Source organism: Melopsittacus undulatus, chromosome 1 (genome assembly GCF_012275295.1).
Source record: "Melopsittacus undulatus isolate bMelUnd1 chromosome 1, bMelUnd1.mat.Z, whole genome shotgun sequence".
NCBI classification, from domain to species: domain Eukaryota; kingdom Metazoa; phylum Chordata; class Aves; order Psittaciformes; family Psittaculidae; genus Melopsittacus; species Melopsittacus undulatus.
The window spans coordinates 32349028-32376183 of record NC_047527.1 but is presented as its reverse complement, the minus strand read 5'-3'; the positions used below and the strand labels follow the sequence as shown (position 1 = coordinate 32376183).

Genomic DNA, 27156 nt, shown 5'->3' with positions numbered 1-27156 from the left:
GTGTTTCAAGCTAAACTGTCTAATGTTAGCAACCAGCATCACATTAAATTGGTGTAAATACACTATTCTTAATAGATGACAATCCAGCTTCTATGCAGTCATAATTCATTTACTAAAATAAATGTCAGTCAAATTATAAAGTTCATGCTACTTATCAAGTCATGGATGATTAGAAGATCAGAATTTATATTCTTAATCCAAGGAATACACAGAAGGAGAACCATGAATGTTGTGAGTCATCAGTTTTATTGTGCAATGAAGATAAAGAGGATGTATTTCACAGGATATATAAACATATATCTTGTTCTCTTCCACCTATGCCTCTGTAGAGCTTATCCTTCAGATAAAATCTAGATCTTATGCTAATTGATTGTATTCCTGTTTCTGTTTTCTCCTACGTGTGAACACTGTTTTTCTGAAAAAGTGGACATTTTCTATCAAAATCTTAAAATCTAGCCTATTTCATAGAACTAAGAGAATCTTTCAAAAGGTAAATTGAATTGTTTTTAATTCTTAGTTTCTTCTACATTCTTTCTCATTTTTGGTTGTATAACTTTTTTCATTGCTCACGTTTGCTGACATTAAGTACAAGAATTATTGCACTTTTTTTTCCCAGGCTGCTCAGTAACCGTGTTGTGGCTGCCTCCGCTGGCACATTCTGTTCTTAATTAGGTTTACAAATATTTTTTCTCATTCCATGGTCTCACTAATGTCTGTCTCTGGCCTGTAATCATTTTTTGTCACTGGTTTGATTGCTCTCTCTTTGTCTTTTCTGAGTGGGCTGAAGAGTAGGGAAATAGTTCTTTTTGTGTATGTTGTAGATGGTTCTATTCTTATTTTTCTCCTTGTGAGCTTGCAGACCCCTTTGATTCTTCTTTTCTTAATTTTTCCTCATTTTATCCATCCCTTTCTTGGGGTGGACCTTCATGAGGACTTTAGTGTGGCTTCATTAGTCTTGCTTGCCAATTTTCACTGAATGTCAGGTCATTAACTCATTTCTTTCACTAGAAAACTGAATGCACACATGCATATGATTATCTAAGGTATTTCAGTTGTCAAGCTTGAGAGTTACTGTTGCTCCTTCATTATTTGCCATTGTTTCTTATTTGAGAACTTATTAGTACAACAGGCTTGGGTCAAGACACTCTCATGCCCTAAGGTCTTTCATGTTCACAACATACTTTCTGTTATTGTGCCTGTTAGCACTGCTCATAAACTTTTTTTCTACATTTAGATGAGTAGTTATACTGACTTGCCTGTTAGACATGGAAACAAATAATTAAGCAGTAACCACAAGCAATGGAAATAAAAGAAATCTGATAAGCTGACTTGTTCTTAAGAAAGTGCAGCTCAGTTTTACAGCTGTGAACGTTATGGCTATTTTACAGCATTTACTTGTATGTCATAACTGTTCTGGATAAAGACCAACATCATAACAGCCTCCAAGTACTGCCACACGGTGAGTATGAGGAAATAATTATAGCAATCTAAAATGTGGCTAACTAGTAAAATCTACCCTCTGAACTTCCTGAGATGTTAAGCTGGTATCATCCCTTTTATAACTTATTGCAGTTCAGATGAAATCAAAGGACCTGCAGCAATTCAAAGAAACAGATTTCTTCCCATTGTATTCAAACAATGGGAGGACAGTTCTTGATGTTAACATAAACAAATATGCACTTCATTACAGAAGAAAGAAAATGGGACAAAATGAATCATCTACAAAGACAAATGATGTGTTAAAGTTTCTTGTATAATCATGTAAAGGAATACCAGCAGCTGCATTATAAGCAGCCGTTTTGGACAGGGTGGATATGCATATAGTAATATAACTAGTGATGATATTTTATACTTAACACCTTTCATCACAAAGCACATTATCAAACACTAGTTATTTCGGCCTTACAATATGTCTGTGGAAGACTATTATACCATTGTAGAGATTGCACACAGATTAAATGGCTTGGGCTAGGCCACACAGCGAGTGTGTAGTAGAGCCAAAAGGAGAGCGTGAGTGTTGGCTTCCAGCCGCTGTGCTGTAACTACTGGACCTTGCTTCCTTAATACTTAATTTCCATATTGCTTCTGTAATAGAGCTACTGAAATTTTGAGCACTCGGTAAGATTTGGTGTAATATCAAACCACTTGTGCTTCTCTCTTCTAGCTTCTTTATGATGTGGCAAAATGTTGTAATTACATTTTTAAGGGTCTCCTTTTATGGGCTGCCCCAGGTCGCCTAGCTCTAGTGGGGGATCAGGCTGATACTGTGTTGCTCTCATCCCCTGCCCCCAGTATACAATTTCTCGCTGCTGCTGCTTCTCTCTGCTAGCTTTTGTCATGGCCTCAGTGCCCTTAGCTCTGCTATGTGAGTGGCTGGACCATTCTGTGCTTAAATAATTCCAGCTATATGCTAATAAGAAACAGATGTCTCCCAAGCACTGGCATGAGCTCTCTGCTCATGCATGAGTCCTGCTGCTCCCGTAGTTTCTCACGAGCATTCAGGTAACTGATACTGGCTAGCCACAACCTGCCTCGAGTTTTGTGTGTCTGAGGGAGAGCAGGCAAGGGAAGAGGATGAAGAGGGAGTGAAGCGGGAGGCAGACTGGTGAGGGGTAACGCGCAGCACCTAGGGCACTTGCTCGGCGATGAATGGAGCAGAGACTGCTCGCAACTAGTGCCTCTCGACTGCCCTCCCGCTGCCGGGCATGGCTCAGGGTGTCCCGTCCCCCCCCCCCCCCGCCCCCCAGGGCAGGCTGCCCCACGAGACAACACGGGTCAGGACAGAGGAGACGGCCTTGTATAAGTTCCGTTTCCTGTGAGTGAGGCAACAGCGGTTTGCAAACCCTCTGCGCTTCATGCTGCTCCGTCTGTGCTTACAGAGCTGCGTAAAATGTTTGTCAAGCCAGCATGATGCTTGTGAAATGAGGGGGGGGGGGGGGGGAAATACCCAACAAAAAAAAAGAACACGGAGGGGGGAAAAAAAAGGTAGGAAATACTGAAAAAGGAGACTCTTACATGCTGCCGCTTTATACTATAGAAACTGGGGGTGTGACTGAATATCCAAACCACCTACACATCAGAGATGCCACCCAATCCCTGCCTCTGTGCTGTGCAGAACTCCTCCCCTCTCGTTTTGGCGAAGCAGAGACCTCTAGAGAAGCTGCCTGTTCTGGCTCATACGGACTGTAACATATAAAAGCTGTTAGCAGCTCCTGTGGCCAGAAGTTTCAAAACCAGCACAGTTTTGTTCTTTGGGGGTTTATAATAGGAGACACTTCTTCACAAAGGTTCATATCATCATATAGGAGAGTGCTATATATACTGGGAGAATAATAGACTGTATTTTTTTTTTCTTGGTATTTTCCAGAGGTAAGCCATTCAGCTCAATAAGTTTGCTTTGCATGCAGTTTTATCAATGCTTATCACATTTTGCTGAAGTTAAGATCTGAATGCTATTTCTAAGATGTCTTGCCTTCATGCTTTATATGTTGTCTTTTGCCTACTAGCTTATCTGTGCCACATTGTGTCAAAATGAGCCATGCATATGGGGTAGGCATAGCCTAGGATATATTTTTCATTTTCACTGGAAAACATGCTGTGAAATTCCTTGAAGTCTCCCCATCTAAGTTTTGTAGTGTGTTTTATGGACTGATCAGGTGTGATAGCACTGTCCCTATTTCAGGAATACTACTAGCTCTGATTATGTAATTCATTGTGTAATTATACTTCATTTGGTGTGATTGTAGTAAGGACATATTAGCCCTTAAGATGGTTATTGGGAATTGCTCAGTAGCACATGTTCTAACTGGATTGTTATTATGATTGAGCTGACAGAATAATTTTTCTGATCACAGACTGCCAGTTCACTTTGTCCTGCTACTCAGATGTACAGAATCACATCTTTGACATCTTCTCTTCTACAGATTTGTTTTCTACTGCCCTGACTTAAAGTAGAGTACCTCTGTGGCCTACCCTTCTCCTTTGGCCCCAAAATGACAGTAACCACTGCAATCAGTTGTGCTTTCTTATTTTCCATTCTCTGTGAAACAAGTGCATTAGTGTTACCCAACTCCACTGACCTACTCCTGTCAGACGATAATTTCACTGACATTGAGACAGCTTTGGCAGCTCATCTGGACTCTGCAAAAATCCCCAAAGCCAGACGGAAGCGCTACATTTCACAGAATGATATGATTGCCATTCTTGATTATCATAATCAAGTCAGAGGCAAAGTCTTCCCACCTGCTTCCAACATGGAATATATGGTAAGTGAGCTTTGTTTATTTCAAAGTAAAACAAACTGTAAGTCAGTGATTTGCTTTTCTTTAATTGTGAGGGTTTAGTTAGGTAGATAAATGATTTTTAGCATTGCTTACTAAAATGTTCTTTCCTTACATTATTAAAGTTGCATTAACATAAGCAAGCAAAAGCCAAATACTGAACTCTGAACCTTTTACTTGCCTTTTAAATTTTCATTTCTATGAGTAGTCCTAGTGAAGCTTCTGAAACCCAAGTAAATGAAGCTGTGAATTAACTATTTGGTGGCCTGGGGAATAGTGTGTGTGATCACAAGATGTGCTCACACACACTCACATGTGTTTAAAGTGCTAATCATTAGTAACCTATCACTTTCGTGGACTTCACTTAAAGTCATTGCCCTGATTTATACAAAAGGTAGCCAGTGACCATTTCTAATTTCTTTCACACATAATTGCCTTTTGGAGGCAATATGGTAAAACTGAGTTTGTAAAGTAATTCATCTGATGCACTGTTTGTCTCATGCTCATGTGTTTTACTTACTGCATATGGTCTGTGTGCATCTAATGCTTCTATATTTCCGTCAAATACAATGCTGCTTTTAAATGTTTCTCTAATATGTAGGATTTCAGTGTACGCAAAATGTTATGTTTGTGGCAGGCGCTTTTTACGCTTATTGACAAATACTCATTATATGAATTATCTGTTCCTGCAGGTATGATAGAAGTTATTCATTCACTGTGATTTCGTACTTGGCAGCCCTAGCTAGAGTAGCATGTTTGCTATTTGTGTTCCAACTTTGAATGCATGCATAGTGTAGACCTCTACTGTTAGACATAGGCTGGCCAAGCATAAACTTTTTTACCTTCTAAGTAGGGTATTCACCCTGTTCTAAAAGAACAGACAACTTGTGTCAGCACCATGTATCTGCTTGAAGTCACAAGAGTTTCTCATATGACAACAGTTAACAGGTTTGAGAAACAGGACACCATTAGCTTGACATAAAAAGGGGATAAGAGTGATAACTCTTTTTAGCAGCTAATGACTAACAACCTGGAGACCTTTCTATCATAGATGTTACTTAAATCTGGATTTGATTATAAAATTGTCTTAGCACATCCCAGCAGCACCTCAAAATACTGAGTGCACTCAAAACATATTCAGATAAAGACCTGTTGCCATACTATAGGCTGAGTTTGAAGTTTGGTTGAGTGGAAAGGTCAGAGACAGAAAAAACAGAAAGGTCAGAAGGCAAGCTCAGTCATCGTTTTCATTGCTGTGCTCTCCACTGATGTTTCCTTTGACTCTGCATAAATAAACTTTGTTGTAATGTCTGAGGGAATGGCAGCCTACCATGCCCTTCCTTGGCTTGTGTGCTTTAGCAATGTGCTCCTGCAGCTTGCTTAAGTGAAGCCAACACCCTGTCATATTCCCAAGAGTTTTGTAAGTGCAGTGTTCTTAGCCTGTTCAGAAAAACAAAAAACAAACAAAAAAAACTTCAAAAGAGAAAGCAGTTTCCCTTGATTAATCTATTTTAATGCACTCATATGCATTAACTGCCAAGATTTTATCTGTGTTAGTTGGGTATTCTGCTGCAGCTGCGCTCAGCAATCGTGCTGTGCAAGGTTTGGTACAAAATCAAGACTGAAGCCATGCTCCTTGCAGCTTACATACTGTTTTTTAATTTGCCTTTCCTACTATTGCTTTTACCAGTACCAACCAGCTGTCGGTTGTGTTCCCATCAGCATCACCCCAACAAGTAGTCTCAAGGGTAAGGTCTGAGGCTTTCTTTCACATTTGGCTTCCCAGTCTGAAAGTACTTCATAACTTCATGCTGCACAATTCAGAGCAGCACCTCAAGCTATGTAGGTAATGATCCAGAGCGCAACTTGAACTTGGATTCTGAAGTGGCAGCCAATCCCTTTGCCACCAGTTCTCTTCCAGAATTTAATCCGTCTGTGTCCCATGTAAGAGAGCAAAAAAACCCCAGTGAGCAACATTGCACATAGCTTGCTCTGCCACCTTTGTAGCCATGGCAACATCTATTTAATTTTTCACATCTGTGGCTTCAGAAAGGTTTTGGTAGGAAGGTCTTGAAGATGACATGTAAGCCATACAAAGACTGGGAACCCCTGTATCAGTAATGTTTGAATTTGCTTGGTCCACTGTTAGATCTCTGTATAATTTCAATGTATGGCACAACATCTGTTGTATGTTACAGGGACATAAAGTTGCTGCTGTTATATATAGAAGATATTGTGTCACTTGGTACTCACTTTCATAAATAACACAGCAAACACACTATCATTACTAGCAGACAACAAGTGCTGTACTTGAAAGAACTTTCCAGAGCGTGTGTTCCTGTCCTGAATACTATGGAAAAGTGCAGTGGTAGTGATGAAAGTGGCCTTTAACCATTTCCCCTAACAATGACTAAAAAGGATGTCACATGTCAGAGAATTACTGGAATTACTTACAGATGCAGTAGGTTGTGGAAATCTTTTGTCTTTTTTAAGTGTGTTGAAGTAGAGAAAGACTAAACAGTTTGGAAGCACAAGAAAAAGATGCTTTCTCATCTTTTCTCTGTCCACAGTCATATTAAATTGTGTTTTGTTCTTTTTTCCTAATTCTGTTAGGAGCTCTGTTCTTCTCATGAATTGCTGTATCACATTCTCAGTTTTGTACAGTCCATTTACTTTTTCTTCTCCACTGGTAAGAACTCAGGGTTTAGCTATATGGGTTGGTTCTTGTGATTACATTCTCCACAGCCAACCTTTTCTTGGGCTTTTTCTCCTTGATGCATTCTGTTCCTCCCCTTGATATAGTCCCCTTCTCACACATTCATTGCATGTCCCTGTCCATGGAGTGGAGTTGGAATGATATAATCATTAAGATCGCTTCCAACCCAAACCATTTTATGATCCTGTATCTATAGAAAATTAGGCTTCCTTGTGCATTATTTTGTCTGCGCTTATTGTCTGGGAGGTTTTTGTCTCTAGAACTTTGGATAAGAGGTCTCAAAGAATGGCTTTGAATGCACATGTGTTAGGCAGGGGAGGTTCAGATGAACACTGCAGTAACAGAGCTGGGGGAGTGTTTTAATTCTTTTGGAGAAAGGTATATCTGACCTCTGCTCTGGCCTGTTGTATGCAGTCCCCAGTGAAAGCCAGGAGCCAGGAGTAAAAAACAGTGATGGGACACAGTTTTATTATCAGTCCTTAGAGAAAGAAACTGGTGTGCTTTATACCAGTTAAACTTTGGGAAATCTTTCTTTTGGGACATTAGCACCCTTTCCGTCAGACTTTTAAAGTAATCCTCTTTTGGTTCTGGTATTGCTAATGCCATCAACTGGAAGTTTTTCTGCAAATGCAAATCTAGAGTCAGTGCATGTTTGAAAGAAAGAGAAATGAAACAGGGACTTTCAGACCTTTAGAAGTAACGACTTCTTTTAATTTGGGTCTTCTTATGACATCCTTCATTTTTCCTCAGCCGATGACTGTCATTCTTTAGTGTTCTGAAAGCTGATGCTATGCCTGCACAAAGAAAGATGACACCACATTTTTGATCTGGCAAGGGGTCAAAATCATCCACTTGGCTTTAGGTTTGTTTTGGTTTTGCTTTTTGTTTTCTGTTTTTCTGGAGAAAGCAGAAGGATTCCATTAAATTCATGACTTAGAAAGTGAGGTGTAGAATTGCCTGCATCTCTCTAAGCGTGAAAGGTATGTAAACCTGCAAATCCGGTGGAAGTCTGTGTACAAGCAAATCCTTTTTTCTGAATGCTTGTTCTGTACTATAGAAGCCTGTGTTGCCTTTCTGGAATATCTTGGTTACTTGATAGGCTAGTAAAGATTTGAGCTGTTGGTAGCTGAAATTTGAATCTCATAAAATATATCATTTAGTATGCATTGGTACTATCTTTAGGCTCCCAAAACATTCATTAATGAAATGTCTGTTCCTATGAGAACCAAATGTTAATTATATCTTCCCTACAAGCACCCCACTTGAGGCCAGTTTTTTAAAAGGCCATATGGTCTTTATTGTAATCCACATCACTGTGTGCATGCAAAACCTGGTCAAGAAGTGCTTACATACAGGCATGATATTAATGGCTTCTCATGTACCAAGCAGAAGCAATAACTCTGATGTAGCTGGGCTTTAATGAGCATTGAACACTGTCCACCATGACATTCCCGTAGGGAAAGTGGGGAAAGCCTGTTCTAGTTAAAAGTACTCTGAAGTGATCTGAATAACTTGTTGAAGAGTGATACTGAAAAACAAGCTGTGAGTAGCTCACTGTTGGCTCTGCAAGGGTGAATCCTGAGCCCAGTACTGATCAACATGGTCATTAGTAGACTGGCAGCAGCATGTCTGTAGTATAATAGATTGCATGGTCAAAAACATGCAACTGAATGGTTGTGGAATGCTGTCTGAAGATTTTAAGAGCAGAAAAATGCTCTAGATAAACTTGAGCCTGCTAATGTATGGAAGATGTTCTGATACACATTTTTTTTGTTCACTGATTGCATAAATGCACTTCTATACTTGGCAAAATCTGACCCTCATTGAATATGTCACTTTGTAGGACTCAAAATAGTAAAAGATTCCCGGACTAGCTTGAAATGAGTTTTTTTGGACACGCAGGAATGATTTCATGGCAATATAAAGATATTTTCTCACAAGATGGTGGCAGAGGAGCCAGAAGAAAATGGAGAATGATCCTATTAATTTCTAGTAAATCCACATGAAAGACCATTATAAAATGGGCAAAGAAAATAAACTATTGTTCTAAAATAAAAGTAATTTTGTTCCAAAAGAAACTCCTGTGGTTGTGTGAGTCACAGGAGAAATCTGTGCACTATGTGTGGCCCAGGAGTGACCCTTTTTGCTCAGGTGATGAATTTGGAGACTTGTCTGCAGCTCTTCAAGGAGAAGAAGCAAACTTACAGAGTCAGGTCAGAGAAACAAGAAAATACCCCACTTAATGGTCACAAATGTAAATAATTGCTTTATTATTTCACTCTTAAATTTGAAAGTCTTGATAATATTTTCTTTCTGTCAAAGTGATCTTTAAAAAGGTGTTCTGTGAATATGCAATAGGTAATGCGTAAAACAAAATGAAAAACAAAAAAAAGTCCTAACCCCCCCCCCCCCCAAAAAAAAAATCCTATGTCAAGTTTTCCAAAGTCCTAAACCTTTTATATGGACTTGGAAAAAGTGAATTGATTTGGTTTTCTCTCAAATTCAGGAGCGTTTCTGCTAAATAAGCTTGTCATCTTATCTATTTTTTTCTGTTGTCAGTGTGGTTTATTACAGACAATTCTAGGTCTTAGAGGACATTTTGTTCTTGAGTTGTTTGCCCTGGCTCATCTACATGGTCCCACTGAAATCATCCACATCTGTGAGTGAGGATTGTAGGGCTAGTTTCTTCAAGATTTATGTCTAATGAGTTGGATAGGAACTCCTAATTCATATAGTTTATCCCTGCCTTGTTGCAGGACTTCCTTCTGCATTAAGTACATATGGTTTTCATCTTGTCTACTACTGAACACATTTAGTGATGCTGTCTCAGTCACATCTCTTGGCAAATATTTTACCTTAGGAATAGAAATGATTTCCAAATGTCTAACCTAAATATTTCCCTGTAAACCTCAGATAATTAATCTAAACCTGTCTAATATAATTTCTTTCCTGTTCATTTCAAACATTACCCTTTACCTATGTACTGATAGTTTTCTTGGTATTAAGATACATGCATGCATATAATCTTTCCTTAGTTTCCATGTGCATGTCTTACAATGCTTCTGTGTATTGGAGCAAATTACAGTTGCATTCCATTTGCAGCTCCTTTGTTAAATCGGTGAGTAGCACCCTTAAATATCAAAGCAGATTAGGCCCACAATGCAATGGAAAATTTACTATAGAAGTTACTGGCAGCCTTGTTCCCTTAAATCCTATATACATTATGAAAGTTGGAATAAAGTAATCAGATGGTAAGTTGGGGTACAAAGATCTTAATCTGATTTTCATCATGCCAGAGCACAAAGTAAATCTAAGTATAGTCCAACCCAGTCTTCTGGGAGGAGAGACATCAAAGTGCTGAGAGCTTCCCCAGTGTAGTCCACATATCCCAGTTTGCCATAGCTTTTAGTCATGCTGGGAATTCAAAGTGAGGTGAGAATAAATGAGAAGGAGTGTAATGGGAAAATGTGTTCACTGGTTCCAGTTTGACCCTCCTACCAATTATTTTTCTGTTTAGCCAACTGAGTATGTCCTTTCTGCCTGGTGCCATAACCAAAACCAGGAGTGCCTAAAGATCATGGGTTAATGAATTCCGCAATATCAATCCTTGGAAACTTTTAAGAAAACAGAAAGAACTAATGTCCTTTACATGCTTGCTGTTAGGGGTGGCTGTCTGCATGACAGTACTGAAAGGAAGCAAACATTTTACAGCATACTCAGCCTTTTTCTGCAGTGGGGGCGAAACATGGCAACTGGCACTAAGCTGAAAGAAAGTAAGAGTATTTGAGCTTACTTTCTGCTAATTTTGGTACAACAGAGTTACCTAGCTCCCTTTTTTCCTCACAGGTTAGTTTATCCACTGACCTGTTTCCTACTGCACCACTGTCAGTAATGCAGCGCTATACTACCTGTAGGCTATCAGTAAGATGCAGGATAATGCCCATTTTTCTAGTAGAGCTTCATCTACAAAAGGCTGGGAAACCCTATTAAAGCCATCACTTATATTCTGAGTGAATGACAGAAGACTTGTTCAAGAGTTACACAGGAAGTACTTTTCCTGGAAAGTGTTCCTTGAAAAATCTGAAGAACTTTCCCCCAGATGCTGTTGCTGGTAAATATTGTGATAAAGGATGACTGTGTTAAACTTGCTTTGGTATTAGAGCTCATTTCCAATGTTTTATGTATAAAAATTTTAAAACATCTATCTAGATGGTGTTTTAGAATATTTACATTATTTAAATTTAGTATTAAAAGAAAGCCTTCTAGGAGTCTAAGCAAACAAAAAAACAGCCTAGTAAAGTCCTAGCTAGAGAAGCAGCCTGCCCAGAGCCATCAGAATTAGACATTCCTTTATTATTAAATATAGCACCTCTTGAACTTCTTGGCTAAAAACAGAGACAAAGCATTTTTCACAACAGTCTTGATCCAAAGAACACATCACTTTGTTTCAGACATGAATGGAGATGATAGTAACCTTAAACCTCTCAAAATTTTAATTCTTTTTCCATACCTGAAAAGAACATCTGAAAAGAAGAATAGTCTACCCAGATCTGTGGAAATGTGTATCATAAGGGAACATGGAAACTGTAGGACAACCACTTGTTTGCTTTTTGTGGACAGAATACTGTCTTTAGCACAGGCACCACTATGTGTGAATGCATCTCCAGGTGCCCTGGAATGGGGTTTGAGGTCTGTTTTAACTCAACTAAGAATGACTTGGGTTTGCAGTTTGCATCTGTTGCAGTATCTGTTAATCTGTATCAAGAAAAAGAATCTTAAATTGAGCTTTCTTCTTCTGAGAATAAAGAACTATTGTTTTTATTCTTTGTCCTGAAGAAAGAAGCTGCTATGTGTTTTCTTTTGTCATACTGCTGTACCTTTCAGTCAGAGCTGCTTAGAAAATAAAAGTATTTTCTTTGAAAACTTTTACAGAAATTAAGAACATTTCTTGGTTTTAATGAAAAAACCTTAGTCGTTCTTAAAAAAAAACAGGCAAAAAAAAGTAGATTTTTTTTTTTTTTAGAATGGTTGCAAAACCCCACAAAAGAAGTAAATTTTTCATTCACATTTTGTGGGTTTGAGAAAAGGCAATTTGCTCTGATTGTATTTAAAATGATGGAGGTCAGACACCTTCCTTGTCAGACTTAGGACCAATTGTCAGGGTGACATGGAACTAGACAGAGTTTGGTCTGTGTTACCACTTCTGAGATAAGCTCTTGCCAACTAAAATATGCCTTGCAGTAGGTTAGGAAAGCACTGAATATTTTAAGATATGTAGCTCTGATATTTGTCTTTCCCAAAAGCTAAACAAATAATAGCATATCAGTGAAGCTTACTGTTATTAAATGTGATAGCCTACCAATTTTCTTTGTTTCTTATTGTTTGAAAGCCTGGTGCCAAACATGAAAAGAAATGCAGACAACCTTTAGAAGAAACAAATTGACTATTAACAGTGGTCAGGATTCAAATGAATTCACTTTGAATTTGTACCAAATAGACATGCAGGAATATAAACTTCTGTATAAAATAAAGATTTGAATTTTCATAAGAAAAGAATTTCTGGCAATGAGGTTTCTTGAACATATGTCTGGTAATGCCCTGATTACTATAAGAGAGACCTTCTCAGAGTACTGAGGCCTTCAGAAGTGTGAATCAGATGTTTGGAGGTTTGGTTATATGAAAGTAAATTGGCTATAAAACATTGCACAATTTTGCTTTGAGTTGCAATGGAGTATTGGACAAGCAGCTTGATGTATTAATACTCTATTTATGTGCAAAAGAATGAAATACAGTACTGTGATTCCCTTCAAGATTTTTTTCTCTAGAGAGAAGAAGTTGGCAATTTTCTGTGTAAACTTTCAAATTATTACCTAATGCATTTGGGAAAGGATTTGCACATATGGTAGGCACCAATTACAGTATGCACAGTAAAACTTCTAACAGGTGGTAGCTGAAAGCAAAAAGTATTCATATTCTTAGAGAGAGAGAGCGAGACAGGCTAGAGCCCAAATGATCTCAGAGCCCAAATAAATCAGAGTCCAAATAAATATTTAAGTTTGCCAAATCTGTCTATAAATTCCAATGAACTCATATATTTTCATCACACAGTATGTATTGAAAAAAGTGAAGGCAAAGAGATGAGGCTCAGTCACTGCTGAAAAAGCATGCAGGCAGAAGGGCTGGTAGGTTGTGAATTAAGCTTTGTGGGGTAGTGGACATGGTGAGGGGTCCTACAGGAACTGTCTGAACCTGAAAATACTACAGACTTGACTATGAAAAAGAGAAAGGGAGAAGCTGGGCAAGGGACTCCAGTATGCTTTGCATGTTGCTGTGGTATTTCTGAGGGACAGCCACTGCACGTGCAAGTGGTACAGCTGGTGCAAGGCTGCATGGCTGAGTGACCCATGAGGACAGGATCTGCATGTTGGAGGATAGCAGCTTACATCTGCTAATCCACTCTGGGACTTGCACTAGCAGCTGTGGAGTGCAGCTGCACCAATGGGCTGGACACATCAGATTTCATCCATCAGTTTCCAAGTGTTTTTTCACACAGGAAGAAATCACTTGCATCAAGGTTTTCTTCTTTTCCACTTGCTGTCATTCCAGAAGAAAGAGCTTCTGATCTTCATCTGGGCAAACAAGCAGAAGTACAGGGCTAATGGAGAATAAAATCACAAGTCTGAGGTAGAAAAGTTAACTTTTTGTTTCATTGCTGCTAAAAGAAGGTCCTACTGGCAACCTTTCTGATGTGCATATGAACCATTGTGGGTTTGTTTGTGTCAAATAATAATCTGAAGATGCTAATGAGTCCACAGTGGACATATAGTAATGGAAATTAATATGCCCAAACAGGCAAGAAAATTGCCACTTTCTATTACTGCAAAATACAACAGTGTTGTCATGCAACTGTGTTCAAATTGTGTATCCCAGCATTTGCAGTCTCTCATCACATCATTGCAGTCATGTAAAGAAGGAGGAGTGTGGAAGAGGAGAGTGGTCAAAAAGCGTATTTCACCTGTTTGCTCTGGATTTGTGCTCAAACCTGTACCTGGTGGTTACCACTTCAGCTGTAGAAGTGGTGTCAGCCAGCTGACAGGGATAGTCACACTGTGGCTATTGTGGCTTTATGGGCAGCAGCTTTCACCCTACTGGCACTCAGGGAACTCATAGAAGGGTAGTGAGTGAGGGGGATGTCTATGTTTTGTTTAACCACTGATAAATATGCAGATTATTACCCTATCTGATATGTCATTGTAACAACCAACCAAACAAAACCAAATAGCAAAATTCCTGAGGGCTGCTGCTGATATTTAATATTCAGAACAGTGCTCTGCTGAGTTTCTCTTGTACTCTGGTGCAAAGGAAGGGAGCTTCCTTGCTACTGGCTATAAAACTGGGCCAGGAAAGATTAAGGACTGTGATGGCACAAGAAGAATGGAAGCACAGTTCTCTATTGCTTGAATGCTTTAAAATGATCATTAGCAGACTGCCTAGCCTGCCAGGTTAAAAACATGTCTTTATGGACTCCCCAGTTAGCCCATATCTTCTGTCTAGCAATCTGTCTGCTGGCAACTCTCAAGGAAGGAGCACTCCTACTTCCCACATTTTTTTCATAGTTTCTCTGCGACAATGAGGGCTGTAAATCTGCATGCTTCTAAAAACATCCACGTTGCACACAGATATCCACGCAGAATTAGTGTATCACTGTGTATTCTGCTCCTTTTGTATTGAGAACACAAATTCTCGCTACCTGCTGCCATTAATAACTATTTCAGAATACTTGCAGAGAAGGGGGAGTTCATTCCCATTTACATTGGTAATTATGTCCCTTATATAAACAACAAGGCATGCATAAACAAGATTTAACAATACTGAGACAGATAATTTCTTTTATCACTGTAAATTTGCATTCTGAGCTTCAGGGAAGGTATCCGATTATTCTGAGAATACATTTTTTGTCTCTGAAAAACAGTAAATCAAGAAATAAAAATTAAAAGTGTTTCAATTTTCTCATGGAAAGTCATCCTTGGCTAAATGGTCTTCCCCATTGAATAATACTTTTCCTTTTTCCACACATTGTGTAATGAAAAACTAGACTATCAAAAGTTAGGTTGATATTTTTTTCTCAGTCCCTATATTTGCCAGGAAAAATGGATCTTAACTTTATCTTCTTCCAAATTCTGAACTTTAAGAACACCTTACAAAAGGGTGCAATACCAGAGAACAGTACCAGTCATTCCTTCTCAGATGTGGCATCTGTGGAGGAGGCAACTAAAATGTTAATTTTCAGTTTAACTTTCAGCTCTAATGATATTACTGACTCAAGTACCTGTTGGGAGGTATTCTACTGCTTGAATCAGTCCTTTTTGTGTACCTGTAAGAAAACTGAAATAAACATTTTATATGCATGTACTTTAGTTTTACTTTTGAAACAATGAGTCATGAGAAAAAGACAATATAACATCACTCCAACAGAACATAAATGCAGTAAAGTGTTGACAGATGTTACTGATGACTTTGGAAGAAGCCAGTAATTGCTTTCTGTGGGGCCAAAAAAAAAAAAAAAAAAGAAATCACAGCATGTTTTGCAAAATTTACCAATCGGATCATAAATCTGAGGGTAGGTATCAGCAACATGGAAAGTTAAAATTATGAGTTGTCAGTCTTTTTTTCTTTGACAGTGTGTTGAAGATATGAAATAGAAATGAATGCCCATTTTAGTATTTATAGAGCACACAGATTTTTTTCTCCCATTTTCAAACTAAGAGATATTGAAATTCTGCCTATTTTTCAAATAGTGAGGAGACATTCTCTTGCAGAAATGGAAAATAAGTAATTAACATATTCTAGTATGCATAAAATTAACTTAGGAATATGACATTTTTACACTTGCATGCGTACGAATTTAATGGTTTTAAGAAAAACATCCATCAAGGATCTATGTGAAGTTCCAAGATATTTGTTCTTTCCTTTCTTGACTTAGGTAGTGATACTTTGGATGATCTATAGCATCCAAGAACTCATTTTCAACACATAATATGCGAGGAAGCCTTGGCAGGCTAAGGAAACCTTCTCTCTCCTCTCTTCTTGCTAAATAAAAGTTTTCTCTAAAGCAGTGAGAAAACTTAAGGCATATGATCAAAAACCTAAAATAATGGACATGCATGGCCACTTCAATATTGAGCTTTTCCTCCTATTTCAACACATTATGAAATTAATATTCATTAAATGTACTTCTATTATGTATGGTGTTCATAGCTCTTCCTGCTATGGAAAAATCTTGGAAAATGACCTGATGCAGCATTTCTCCAGGTGTTGGCATCCTTTGGATTGACAAGATGAGAGACATGGACTGCTTCCTAAGGTCCTGTGGACTACAGAGTGAAATCTTACAAAATCAGCTTGAAACACAGGATTTTAATATTGGTTCCAGGCAGAAACTTTTTGGTGCCCGTGTTTTCACCATCTTACTGAGATAGGTTAGTTTAAGGAAAAAACGGTCATGTGTTGTGAGCTTCACTGGCATTCAGGGTTCCTAAATCAGACCTCATTCAGGTAACTGGGGGGTGCTCCATGGAAATAGGAAGTCTTCAGGGAGGGTCACACATTAAATAATTTCAGTTAGTCATACAGAAGACCTGTAGTGAATATATGACCCCTACTTGGGCAAGGTACAGATCTCAAGTGACACAGTTCCTTGATACCATCAAAATTCCCAGACCTGATGTTTCATTAGGACCAATGATGGGATCTAGACCCTGAGAATGCTGCTTTGAATCCCTGCTCTGTTTTAGTCAATGTAATTTAACTGTGACTTCATATATCCACCATTCATAGATGTTCTCAGCAAAGTTTGCATGTTGAGGCTGTGCGTGTTGCAGTAGTACATTTAAATCTAGGAGTATGAAACTTTTAACTTTACAAATAAAATTACCACAGGGTGAAAGTAGCCAGAGTAGCAGTACGTTTACAATAATACAATAGTCTTAGAAAGTCTGTAATAGGAACAAGTGATTTGGATTAAGAGCATTCCATTCAGTTTCCTCTGGTATACTTGTTCAGTGTTTTCTATTTACATATAAAGTAGTGAGGTTGCTGTCTGAAGTAGCTTGTTGTTTTGAGCTTTAACTCCTATTCTGCAACAGGATTTGTCCCCTAAAGCATGTCAAGAGAAAGCTAGTCCATTTAATGACTGATATTAGGAGTAGAATTCTAACTGTAAAAATGGTTATGTACAGCATTCCTCAAATTAAATCATAGCTACTAATGTGGGAAAAGAAGAGCCAGTTATTTTTCAACAAGTGTTATGGACAGATCTTTGTAATATTGTAGTTGCTTCTCCTTTTTGTTTTATTCATCATAATGTTTATACAGCTTCGTCATCATTTTAATACCTAAGAGAATAGTTGCGACCAGGGCCTACTGTTCCAACAAAGCTGTTGCAACGAAAGAGCAACTCCATCCCTTCTACAATATAAATTACCTGAGAACAACTGAGAGACAGCTATAAAACAGTGATAGAAACAGAGGATACAAAGAAACTGTGACCCACAATATTAAAGGGCTTCCCTTGGGGAAAGAAATTTGTGTTCCGGGCTTCAAGAAATTTAATTCAACATTAAAGATATTTAATTTTGCACTCCATTGCTTATTATACACTATGGCAATAAAATAATTTGTTTCACTATTTGTTTACAGAGTGAAACAAGCAAAAAAAAAAAACTTGGGTGAAATTCTGACCTCACTCACAAAATGCCTGCTGACTTTTATTTACACTAAGATTTTAGTCCTAATTCTCAACCAGCATGAGCTGTATGAGTGCAGAGAACAACGCACAGCTGCCTCATAAAGTATTCTCTTATGCTGAAACTCCCCATCTAGAAGCACTGGCCTGTTCCCTATATTCAGTCCACTAGCTGATTTTCAAGTGTAGTTTTTCTGGGAGGAGTGCAGAGAGTGCAGTCGGACAGCTTTCTAGGAAAATAATCTTTGGCTGAGGAAAGAAAAATAAATTGGCCAAAGGATGTTCATTTCAAGTTGCCAGTGGAAGTGTGGTGAGATGCTTTAACTCTGTCACAGCTCGGTCAGATCCAGTTGAGGAGTGGGGAGGGTTTCCATGCTGGACCAAATCAGTGATCTGGAGAGTTTGGGAGGGAGTATTTATACTGGGTAGAAGGAAGGTGACTGCTTCCCCAATTACTAATGACTTAACGAATTAAGATTTTTAGTCACCACAGAGATAATGAGCACAGCTTGGCACTGGGCGTTTCCTTCAATCTTGACCTACTGAGTACGCAAATTTTTCTGCTTTTTTTCCTTTTGCAATTTTATGTTCATGCCTGGCAGGTTTATCTAACATGTTAAATAGAAACACTGGATTGGCCATCATTTCAAAGTTTATATTTTTGTTTATAATATTGTTTTTTAAAGTCTTTGCTAATTAAGTTGGGATTTTTACTTCCTTATGTCATGGTTTAAACTCAGTCAGCCATGCAGTCTCTTTCTTGCTCCCCTCTTCCTCCCCCCAGCTCCAGGAGGGATGGGGAGGAGAATCAAAAGAACGTAACTCCCACGGGTTGAGATAAGAACAGTCCGGTAACTAAGGTATAATACAAACCACTATTGCTACCACCAATAATAATAATGATAAGGGAAATAACAAGGGAAGAGAATACAACCACTCACCACCTGCTGACCAATACCCAGCCTGACCGAGCAGTGATCTAACCCTTCTGGGTAACTGCCCCCAGTTTATATACTGGGCATGATGTGCTGTGGTATGGAATATCTCTTTGGCTAGTTTGGGTCAGGTGTCCCGTCTCTGCTTCCTCCTAGCTTCCCCTCCTTCCTGGCAGAGCATGAGACTCAGACTGTCCTTGGTCAGAGTAAACATTACTGAGCAGCAACTAAAAACATTGGTGTTATCAGCGCTGTTCCCAGGCCAAAAGTCAAAAACGAAGCACTGCACCAACTACTAAGAAGGAGAAAAATGACTGCTACTGCTGAAACCAGGACATCTTTTCATACAGAAACCATCTTCTGGCTTTCAGGTTACTTCAGTTTATCTCTTTAGGATATTTTTGCATTTCTTTATATGTTATTTATCTATATGCAACAACGAAGCCTCATGGTTAAAAAATCCAAATGTCTTTGCCGTTTTCTCTTACATGCCCAAAACAGGGGACTTAACTGAAATATAAATCAATACAAGTGTGGACTCAGGATCAGGATTCTTTGAAAAGGGGGAACTCTTACAGTTTTAAGATTTTAAAGATTTTAAGTCATCATGAGATAATTTCTGTGTGTCATCCTATATTAATTCATCAGTCTTACAAAGATGATTGAGAGCTAGTCTTAGAGGGCCTGAGACCACCTTTTCTTCTAGGAAAATAAAGAAGATGAAGCACTCAATCATCCTTCATGAAATACAAATGGTTTACATGGCAGGAATGGACTCTTCACAGAAGCTTTTCATCAGCTGTTAAAATAGGAATGGAGGATCTTAAAAAGCGCTGCATATGGTCCCCTCACCTTATTTTTTATTCAGTAGTGAAGTTCTTCTTGTTCTCGCTTCTTTTTTCCATTTTTGTTTGCCAGAAATTTCGTATGTCCAGAGAGTGGTCAAGAGTGAACAGATAATGGAAAGCAGAGCTCACTATGTATCACAGTAATGCTTACCTGCCAAACCCACAACTTTTTAACTGAGTTTGAAACAGCCCCCTGAAACTTTACCAGTGAAATGCTGCAGAAGATTCCTGAAAACCAGAAAATAAAACTGAGGCGAAATGGAAGTGGACTAGAAATGCTTTCACTGTCCAGGGCGGGGGCCATGCCTAGTTTAGAGAGGTCATTAATAGTGAAAACCTAATCTGATCTCCACATTTCTTTCAAACGCATAACATGCAATTTTGCAAGGCAATTTAGTATGCAAAAATGTGCTGGATGGACATGAGGAGCTTGATGCTATTTGTGCAAATACAGTACACATTTAGATTATTGTGGGACTGCAGCCAGGTTACTTGGGAGCAAGAACTCAAACCTCATGTTCAGCCTTCTGGCAGGGAGCACTCACGACAGAAGCATGATTAATCCCAGCAAAGGAGGGTGTTTATGGGGTGTCACGGTACTGGTGGAGCTGCCCCTTATGGACGCACAATAGGCAGCTGTGTTTGGACTCATGCTGGATCCTTGTTCTCATCTGTTCCCCTGGGCCTGGGCAGGCTCTGAACACTGACTGTGGCCCTGGCCTCTCAGACACACTTTTATGCTTGCACCTACTGTTGTCCCCTCCTTTAACCTTCTTTTTGGGATGTACCACAGAGGTTATAAAGGTTTTTTTTACACTATCCACATGCAGCTAGTTGACTTGACATAAGAGATTTGAAGCAGAAGAAATGTCTGTACACTGTTTTCTTCTCCTTGGGACCTGGATCATTTCCTGGGGTTTGGATGCTGCCATAGCAGTCCAGGATCCCCTCCCTTGTACCCTAGTACTGCAGCTTACCCTTCTCTTCACAAGTTATAGACTTATTTCTAAGTCCTCTGAGAAACTCCCCATGATTTTTCAGAGCTCAAGTCAGTGTTCGCTGGGTTAACACCAGTCCTTCTTAGCATGCTGCTTCCTGACACTTCTCTGTTTTCTCCTTTTACTGGCAGTTTGTTTTTACTTTATTCTGGGACTCTTTATAAATAGGTGTAAAGTAAATATGCCCTGCTTTAAGCACCATCCATCTTACTTTTCCTAAGGTGGTTCAACTTGAAGGAAACTTTGCATTAAGGGTTCATATTGCCCTCTGTTGTGATGCTTCAGTTTCAATCTAGGAGGTACCCCACCTCTTCAATATTAGCAGTTTCATAAACTTTACTGAATTTTGTCATTTTCACTTAGAGAAATTTCATGAGCTACCAGACAGAATCAGGACATGGATTACTGTCCTGGTCTGTGGTGTGTGTGCAGTCTTCTCACTCTGCAGATTGCAAAATTAAAGCTATGTATTCAGTGTTAGAAATCATGATTAGTTCATAGTACAGAAAATATCTGTGGTATGGCCACCTTATCCTTTGATAAGTTAATTTCTGACTTTGCCTCCTATTTCATACTTGATAGAGCATACTCTTTATTTCATAGCCACTCAAGATTTATGAGTTTGGGTTTGTGTTTAAAAAGCTGCAATGGCCTGGCTAAGCACATTTTGTCCCTGCCTTTTTACCAGAAGTTCACTAAAACTATCCTGCATCTAAACACTCCACTCAGGGTATTAAAAATGTACATCTAACTCCAGGATCTACAGCCTCGTTGGATATCACTTAAACACTAAGTTATAGTAGGATTTATGCATACTTGTGATATAACAGTGAGATATTCTTTATCTGGATGTCCAATAGTACAGCAGATTGTACTGCTGATCTTTCTGTTATTGTTGAGAGAAGCCCATTTGCTATGTAGAAGACAGCAGAGTTACAAATTAAGAATGTGAGCAGGCAAAGCATATAAAAGAGACAGTATGTAGGTTCACTTGTCATGTTATCATCATTGGAGAATTTAAGAAGTCAAATTGTCTCTTCTTACAGAGTTGTTATTTTTTTATTCCAGGCAGGGAGTAATGTCAGCTCCTGTGCAGAATAAAGTGGTGAAACTCGTACTGCACCTGGAAACTATCCATAGTCTTTGCATTTATGGCATCCCTTTTCTTGACCTTGTAGCCTCAAATATGAAAAGCTGCCACACACACTCTCTCTGGCTATAGATACTCTTGAGATCCTATTTCAAATGTGTTGGGGTTTTGCGGGCTATGTAATACCTGTGCTGAACTGTTCTTCCTCATGTGCCTCTCCTTCACTTTGACTTTCTATCTGAGTCTTAGCCAACATTTCATTCCTCTCTACACATGGATCTCATCAACACAGAAATAGAAATGGTGGGAGAATGCCTGTTCAGTAAAGGGCTTTTCCAGAAAAAAAGGGAGAGATCTGAATACTTGTCTTCCTCTGATGTGGGTGGGAATTCTGTCCAGTGTTAGGGTAAATCCTGCTACATCCTGTACATGCTGCCCCACAGTTTTCTGAATTGAAGAGCTCTCTGCCTGGTTACACACCTGATGTGTTATGATAGTATATTTGTGACTTAAGCTACTTGTTTCTTGTGCTCTTGCAGTGTGATCACTATCTGTTTGGGTTTTTTTTTTTTATTCTACTGCTAAGGATATTTTATTTTGTCAGGTTTGGGATGAAACTCTTGCCAAATCTGCAGAGGCTTGGGCTGCTACATGCATTTGGGACCATGGACCTTCCTACTTGCTAAGATTCTTGGGCCAGAACCTATCTGTAAGAACTGGAAGGTAGGCACATACCCTACAAAACAGTTATTTTGTCTGTCTTTGAACACCTTTTGAGATCCAGATCTTAGACTGATGCAAGTTGTCATCCAGTATTCTAGCAATAATTGATATCCATCTGTGTTCATTTGGCTTAAGAGTATTAGCGCTTAATTCTGTGCCTCTAGTAATGCATGGAGAAATGTATGTTTAGGTGATTTGCATCAGAATAATTAGCAGCAGAAAGTTCCAAAAGACTTAAATCTAAGATTACATGTTTTTCTTTTTGTATTTTAAACAAACCCAGGTATCGATCTATTCTCCAGCTGGTAAAGCCATGGTACGATGAGGTGAAGGATTATGCTTTCCCTTACCCTCAGGACTGCAACCCCAGGTGCCCCATGCGATGTTACGGACCCATGTGCACCCATTACACACAGGTTATATGAATTACATTCTTCTATTCAAAATCTATCATCCAAAGCTGGACTTTTCTGTATTTATAGCTCTCCCTCAAATAAATGTGTGTGTATATATATATATATATGTATTTCCTTTCAATTTGGACTTCACCAATAATAAATATTTATTCAGATGGTTTGGGCCACTTCCAATCGTATAGGCTGCGCAATCCACACATGCCACAATATGAACGTCTGGGGATCTGTTTGGCGACGAGCTGTTTACTTGGTATGCAACTATGCGCCAAAGTGAGTTGCTTTCTTTTAAATATTGTTTACTTTTATACTTCATGCATGTTTTGGTTCTCTCATAGGATTCCTTACTCCTTTTTCTGCAGCTTGACTTCTTGTGCTTTTTCTGCTGGCTGCTTCTTTATTCTAACTTACAAAAAATGCATGACTTTGGTATACAAGGAAGAAAAGGAAACAACTTGATGTGTAAGGAACAAGCCCAAACCCTTTTTTTCTGGATTATTATTATCATCATCATCATTATCTTCCCTCTTTATGCTGATTCCACTTCACTTTCAATTCCTTATTTCTTCATTCTGTTAAATATAATCATGGTGACCTAGTCTTCTTCAGGTGAGCAATGCCACTGTAGTTAAGACCCTTGATTTACTGTGAACACATTATTGCCCACAAGATGCTTTTGTTTATGACCATGCTGCATAAGGGTATCTGTGGCATAGGTTTCCTAAAAGTCCATCTACCTAAGCTCAGTGTCTCCAAATATCATCTTGCCTTCCATGTTAGGATCCTTCAAAGGACAGCCATAGGCAACCCTGTATCAAGTAGCTGTGAAGCCATGCGTTAGGTTGAAATGAAGAAATTAATTTTCCCACAGGATTTTCTAGATATCACCCCAAACTTACATCTGGGTGCAGAATGGATCAATATCGTGGCTCTGGGAAATGTTTGATTTGAGGTCTGGTTTGGACCAGTGCTTCATAAACAGCATGGGCAATGTAAATGGCTGTTTTCTCTGACTCTATATTAAGCAAAGCCATAATTCTGTACAGCAAACTAAGTATAATTAATTGAGCATGTTTTCCGTAAACTCACAGTGGTACAGGTCCATTTGTGGTAAAGAGCATGCGAGAATATGTCATTATTCTAGCTGTTACGTGAGTAAAAGAATTTTTAAAGATTCTGCAACTTAAAAAAAATATAGGATTTAGTAAGAAAACTGAATTCAGGGAAAATGGCCTGTAGGAATCAAAAAGATTTCTCTGTAATTTTGCCTTTTCTATCTAGTAGAAAAGGGTGATGAGAAATGAATATGAGGGAGCAAAGATCAGGCAGCAGAACTATGTGAATTTTAGCTCCACAACATGGACAAGGTGAAATCAAAGTTTATAAGAGAAACCCAAATATTACTTATTATGTATCTTAATTTAAAAATAGATAAATAAAAATTGCAAACTTCCAGCGTACATCTCTTTGTACATATATAGGAAAAGAATGGGTTTATACATTACACATTATTGAAAACTGCTTTGTTGTTTGTGTATAGGTTAACAGTGTATTAATGACATTTTACATTTTCTCAGTGTAAAAATCCCACTGTTTCTCAAACAGCAAACCAAAGTCTGGAGTTACAAGCTTCTCCTCTGGATAAGATTTTGAGTAGAACTTTGGTTTATAGGTAGTAGAATTGGGGGTTTCCCATCCCGTCACAAAAACGATACTGAGTGATCTTGTCTGGCTTAAGTTAATATTTCCAAGAATTAATTAGATTGAGTTAAGTAGATTTGGCTTAGAGTCCTTGGGCACACATGCAGAATTTTCTTTGCCAGTAAATAGACTGTCTTTCTGAGTAGGGAACTCCTCTAAAGAAGAAGAGGGTGAGTATTACAGCTCTGACTCAAGTTATTGAGGTTGGAATTTGGCAAAGATTTAAGATTTAGAACTGAAATAATTTTTACTGATGCTATGCTGTAATGCTGAAAAAATACCTATGCTTCTGAAATCAGGAAAAAAGTTTGAGGATAACTATAAAGTTTAAAATTCCCTGCCCCTGCTTTTCTAACAGACTCACAGAAATCAGCCATGTGTTGCATAAAAAATGAAGCAGAAATCAGTTTTCTGGATTTCCATATCTGTTATCAAACTAAATATATTTCCTGAGCACTCAATCTGCTGTACCCATTTGGAAGAGAAGTAGGAATGAGAAAATTATTTGAGAGATTCCTACTTTATTCCAAGGCACAATCCAGACCAGGGCTTTTGATCCAGCATTATTGGCTTGGAGGTGGAGGATGAGAAAATGTTTCATAAATAATTGCATTACTCATTGCTATACCATGTCACATGCAAACTAGAGGAAAGTTCCCTGCTCAGTGAGACGTAACATTTAAATAAAAGTCTAATTTTAACTTTCTTTCTGCCTACATCATGAATGTTACATGAATCTTGAAAAGCCCAGGTTTTATATACACACCTAAAAGACTAGATGTGTTTTTCAGATGTTCTTAGATATTTCAGAATAACCTCTTTTCACATGATTGGTTTCCAGACTTGTACCCCTTTCCACTCAGGCTTTATTATACTGCACTATTCACCAGATGGAAGTCTTCCTTCTCCTCCCATTAATGAGACCACTACAAATGCCCAAATACAGTTCTTCTTAATATATTACTGTTGAGAATACTTTTCATCTTACCTTTTTGCTAACCATGGATAGCAAAAGAGAGAGGAAAATGCCTTCCCTCAGAGCTTCACAATGTGGACCTCGGGTAGTCCAACCTAAGAACAAGAGTTCACTCAATTTATTTTTCCACCTTTCAAGAGTTACCTTAAAACCAAGTTTTAAGATAACTGCCAGACAAGAAACTGCTCAAGGAAAACCTTGCACCGATGTTTATGTTGCTAAGGTCTCATAAATATAGCCCTCCAGTGAAAAATACTCTCTCCCAGACTCAGAGAGTCAAAAATCACTTGGCTGCAGCAAAATCAAGAAAACTGGGACTTTACTGTGGAGGCTAAAGGATATAGAATTGATCACTGGCCTGGGGTGACATGGTCATTCTCCTGCTGGTTTAGGGGAATTGGTAGATCAATACTTGTCAGTAACCTCCAGAAATATATTAATGTATATTTTCAGTAACAGGGCATTTATAGGGTATCGCTGAAGATAAAACCTTTAATTTCTCAAAACAGCTATGTTTAATGATTATTTTTCTTTATCTCTGACCTTACTAAGCATTATTTTTCTTTATTATTTTCAGGGGGAATTGGATTGGAGAAGCACCATATAAAGTAGGAGTCCCGTGTTCAGCTTGCCCTCCAAGCTATGGAGGCTCTTGTACTGACAATCTTTGTTTCCCAGGAGTAACATCAAACTACTTATACTGGTTTAGATAAGTTAAGATTTACATTATTTTGAAAAAAAAACCCAAACTGAAATCAAAACCCCATGGATGAGTAACAAGAAGCTTGTATATTGAATTTTGCACATATTATATAGAGAGAGATATTGTAATAATACTCTGATGTTTTCTTTTTGTATGCTTTTGTATAATTAGCTTTCAAAGTATAGTATAATTTTGTTTTAACACTTTTGGATATAAGACTCACGTTAACCCTTTTATATTAATAATTTGTTAAAGGAGAACAAAATAATTTTCACCTTAGCAAGTGTAGCTTCCTGAAGATTAGGCTCTATAAAAAGCACATTAAAAGATTAAAGAATATTACTTCCTTTAAAACATAATAGCTCCAGAAAGAGAAAGGTCATTGTTTAATACTGTGCTTTGAAAATGGAGTGTGATGTGCAAAGCAACTAATTGTTCTCACACTCTTACTGGTTCCTCTCATTTACACTGGTGCTTTCACCTGCAATGTCAATGGGACTCTGAGCAGAGGAAAACAAATGTGCAAGGGAAACTGCAGGATTACCTACCTCATGCACAACATCTATTTGTTTATGGCATTTGAAGAGTTCAGCACGTAGCTGATGCTATCATCAACAATGCTGGTGTGCAGACAGGAAAATTACAGACAATGAGGAACCACACTAGCCAAGATGCAGTGGCTGTTAACTCACATGCCTGAAGTCTTATCTGGGTAGAAAGCTACATCACTTTAAATACTGGTATAATAGCACAGCCTAATTCTACCTTCCTGTGTTTCTGAACACAGTCATAATGTCATAATGGTGCTTTGCAGCAGTATGTTTATTCTTGTACAGGAAAGCAAAGAAATACACTGCTACAAAGCAACATACATCAATACATGACATCCATACTGTCTTTTACACTGTAAGTTTGCCCCTATATGTGTTATCCCACTGACTGAAACTCAGCCAGGTAGACTTTCAAGGAGAGATCAGATTTAAAATTAGATTATAGTATTTCCAAATAAAGGACATTAGGCAACTTTAA

The 27156-nt window shown here is 38.4% G+C and overlaps 1 protein-coding gene across 1 annotated transcript; it reads left to right on the top strand.

The window, feature by feature from the left end:
- Positions 1-3923: 3923 nt before the first annotated feature.
- PI15 (peptidase inhibitor 15) lies at positions 3924-26259 on the top strand. The gene is made up of 5 exons (XM_034065805.1): positions 3924-4265; positions 22216-22334; positions 22618-22750; positions 22905-23020; positions 26002-26259. The coding sequence occupies exons 1-5, from the start codon at positions 3993-3995 to the stop codon at positions 26135-26137; spliced, it is 777 nt and encodes a 258-aa protein (XP_033921696.1). The 5' UTR covers positions 3924-3992; the 3' UTR covers positions 26138-26259.
- The last annotated feature ends 897 nt before the right edge of the window (positions 26260-27156 follow it).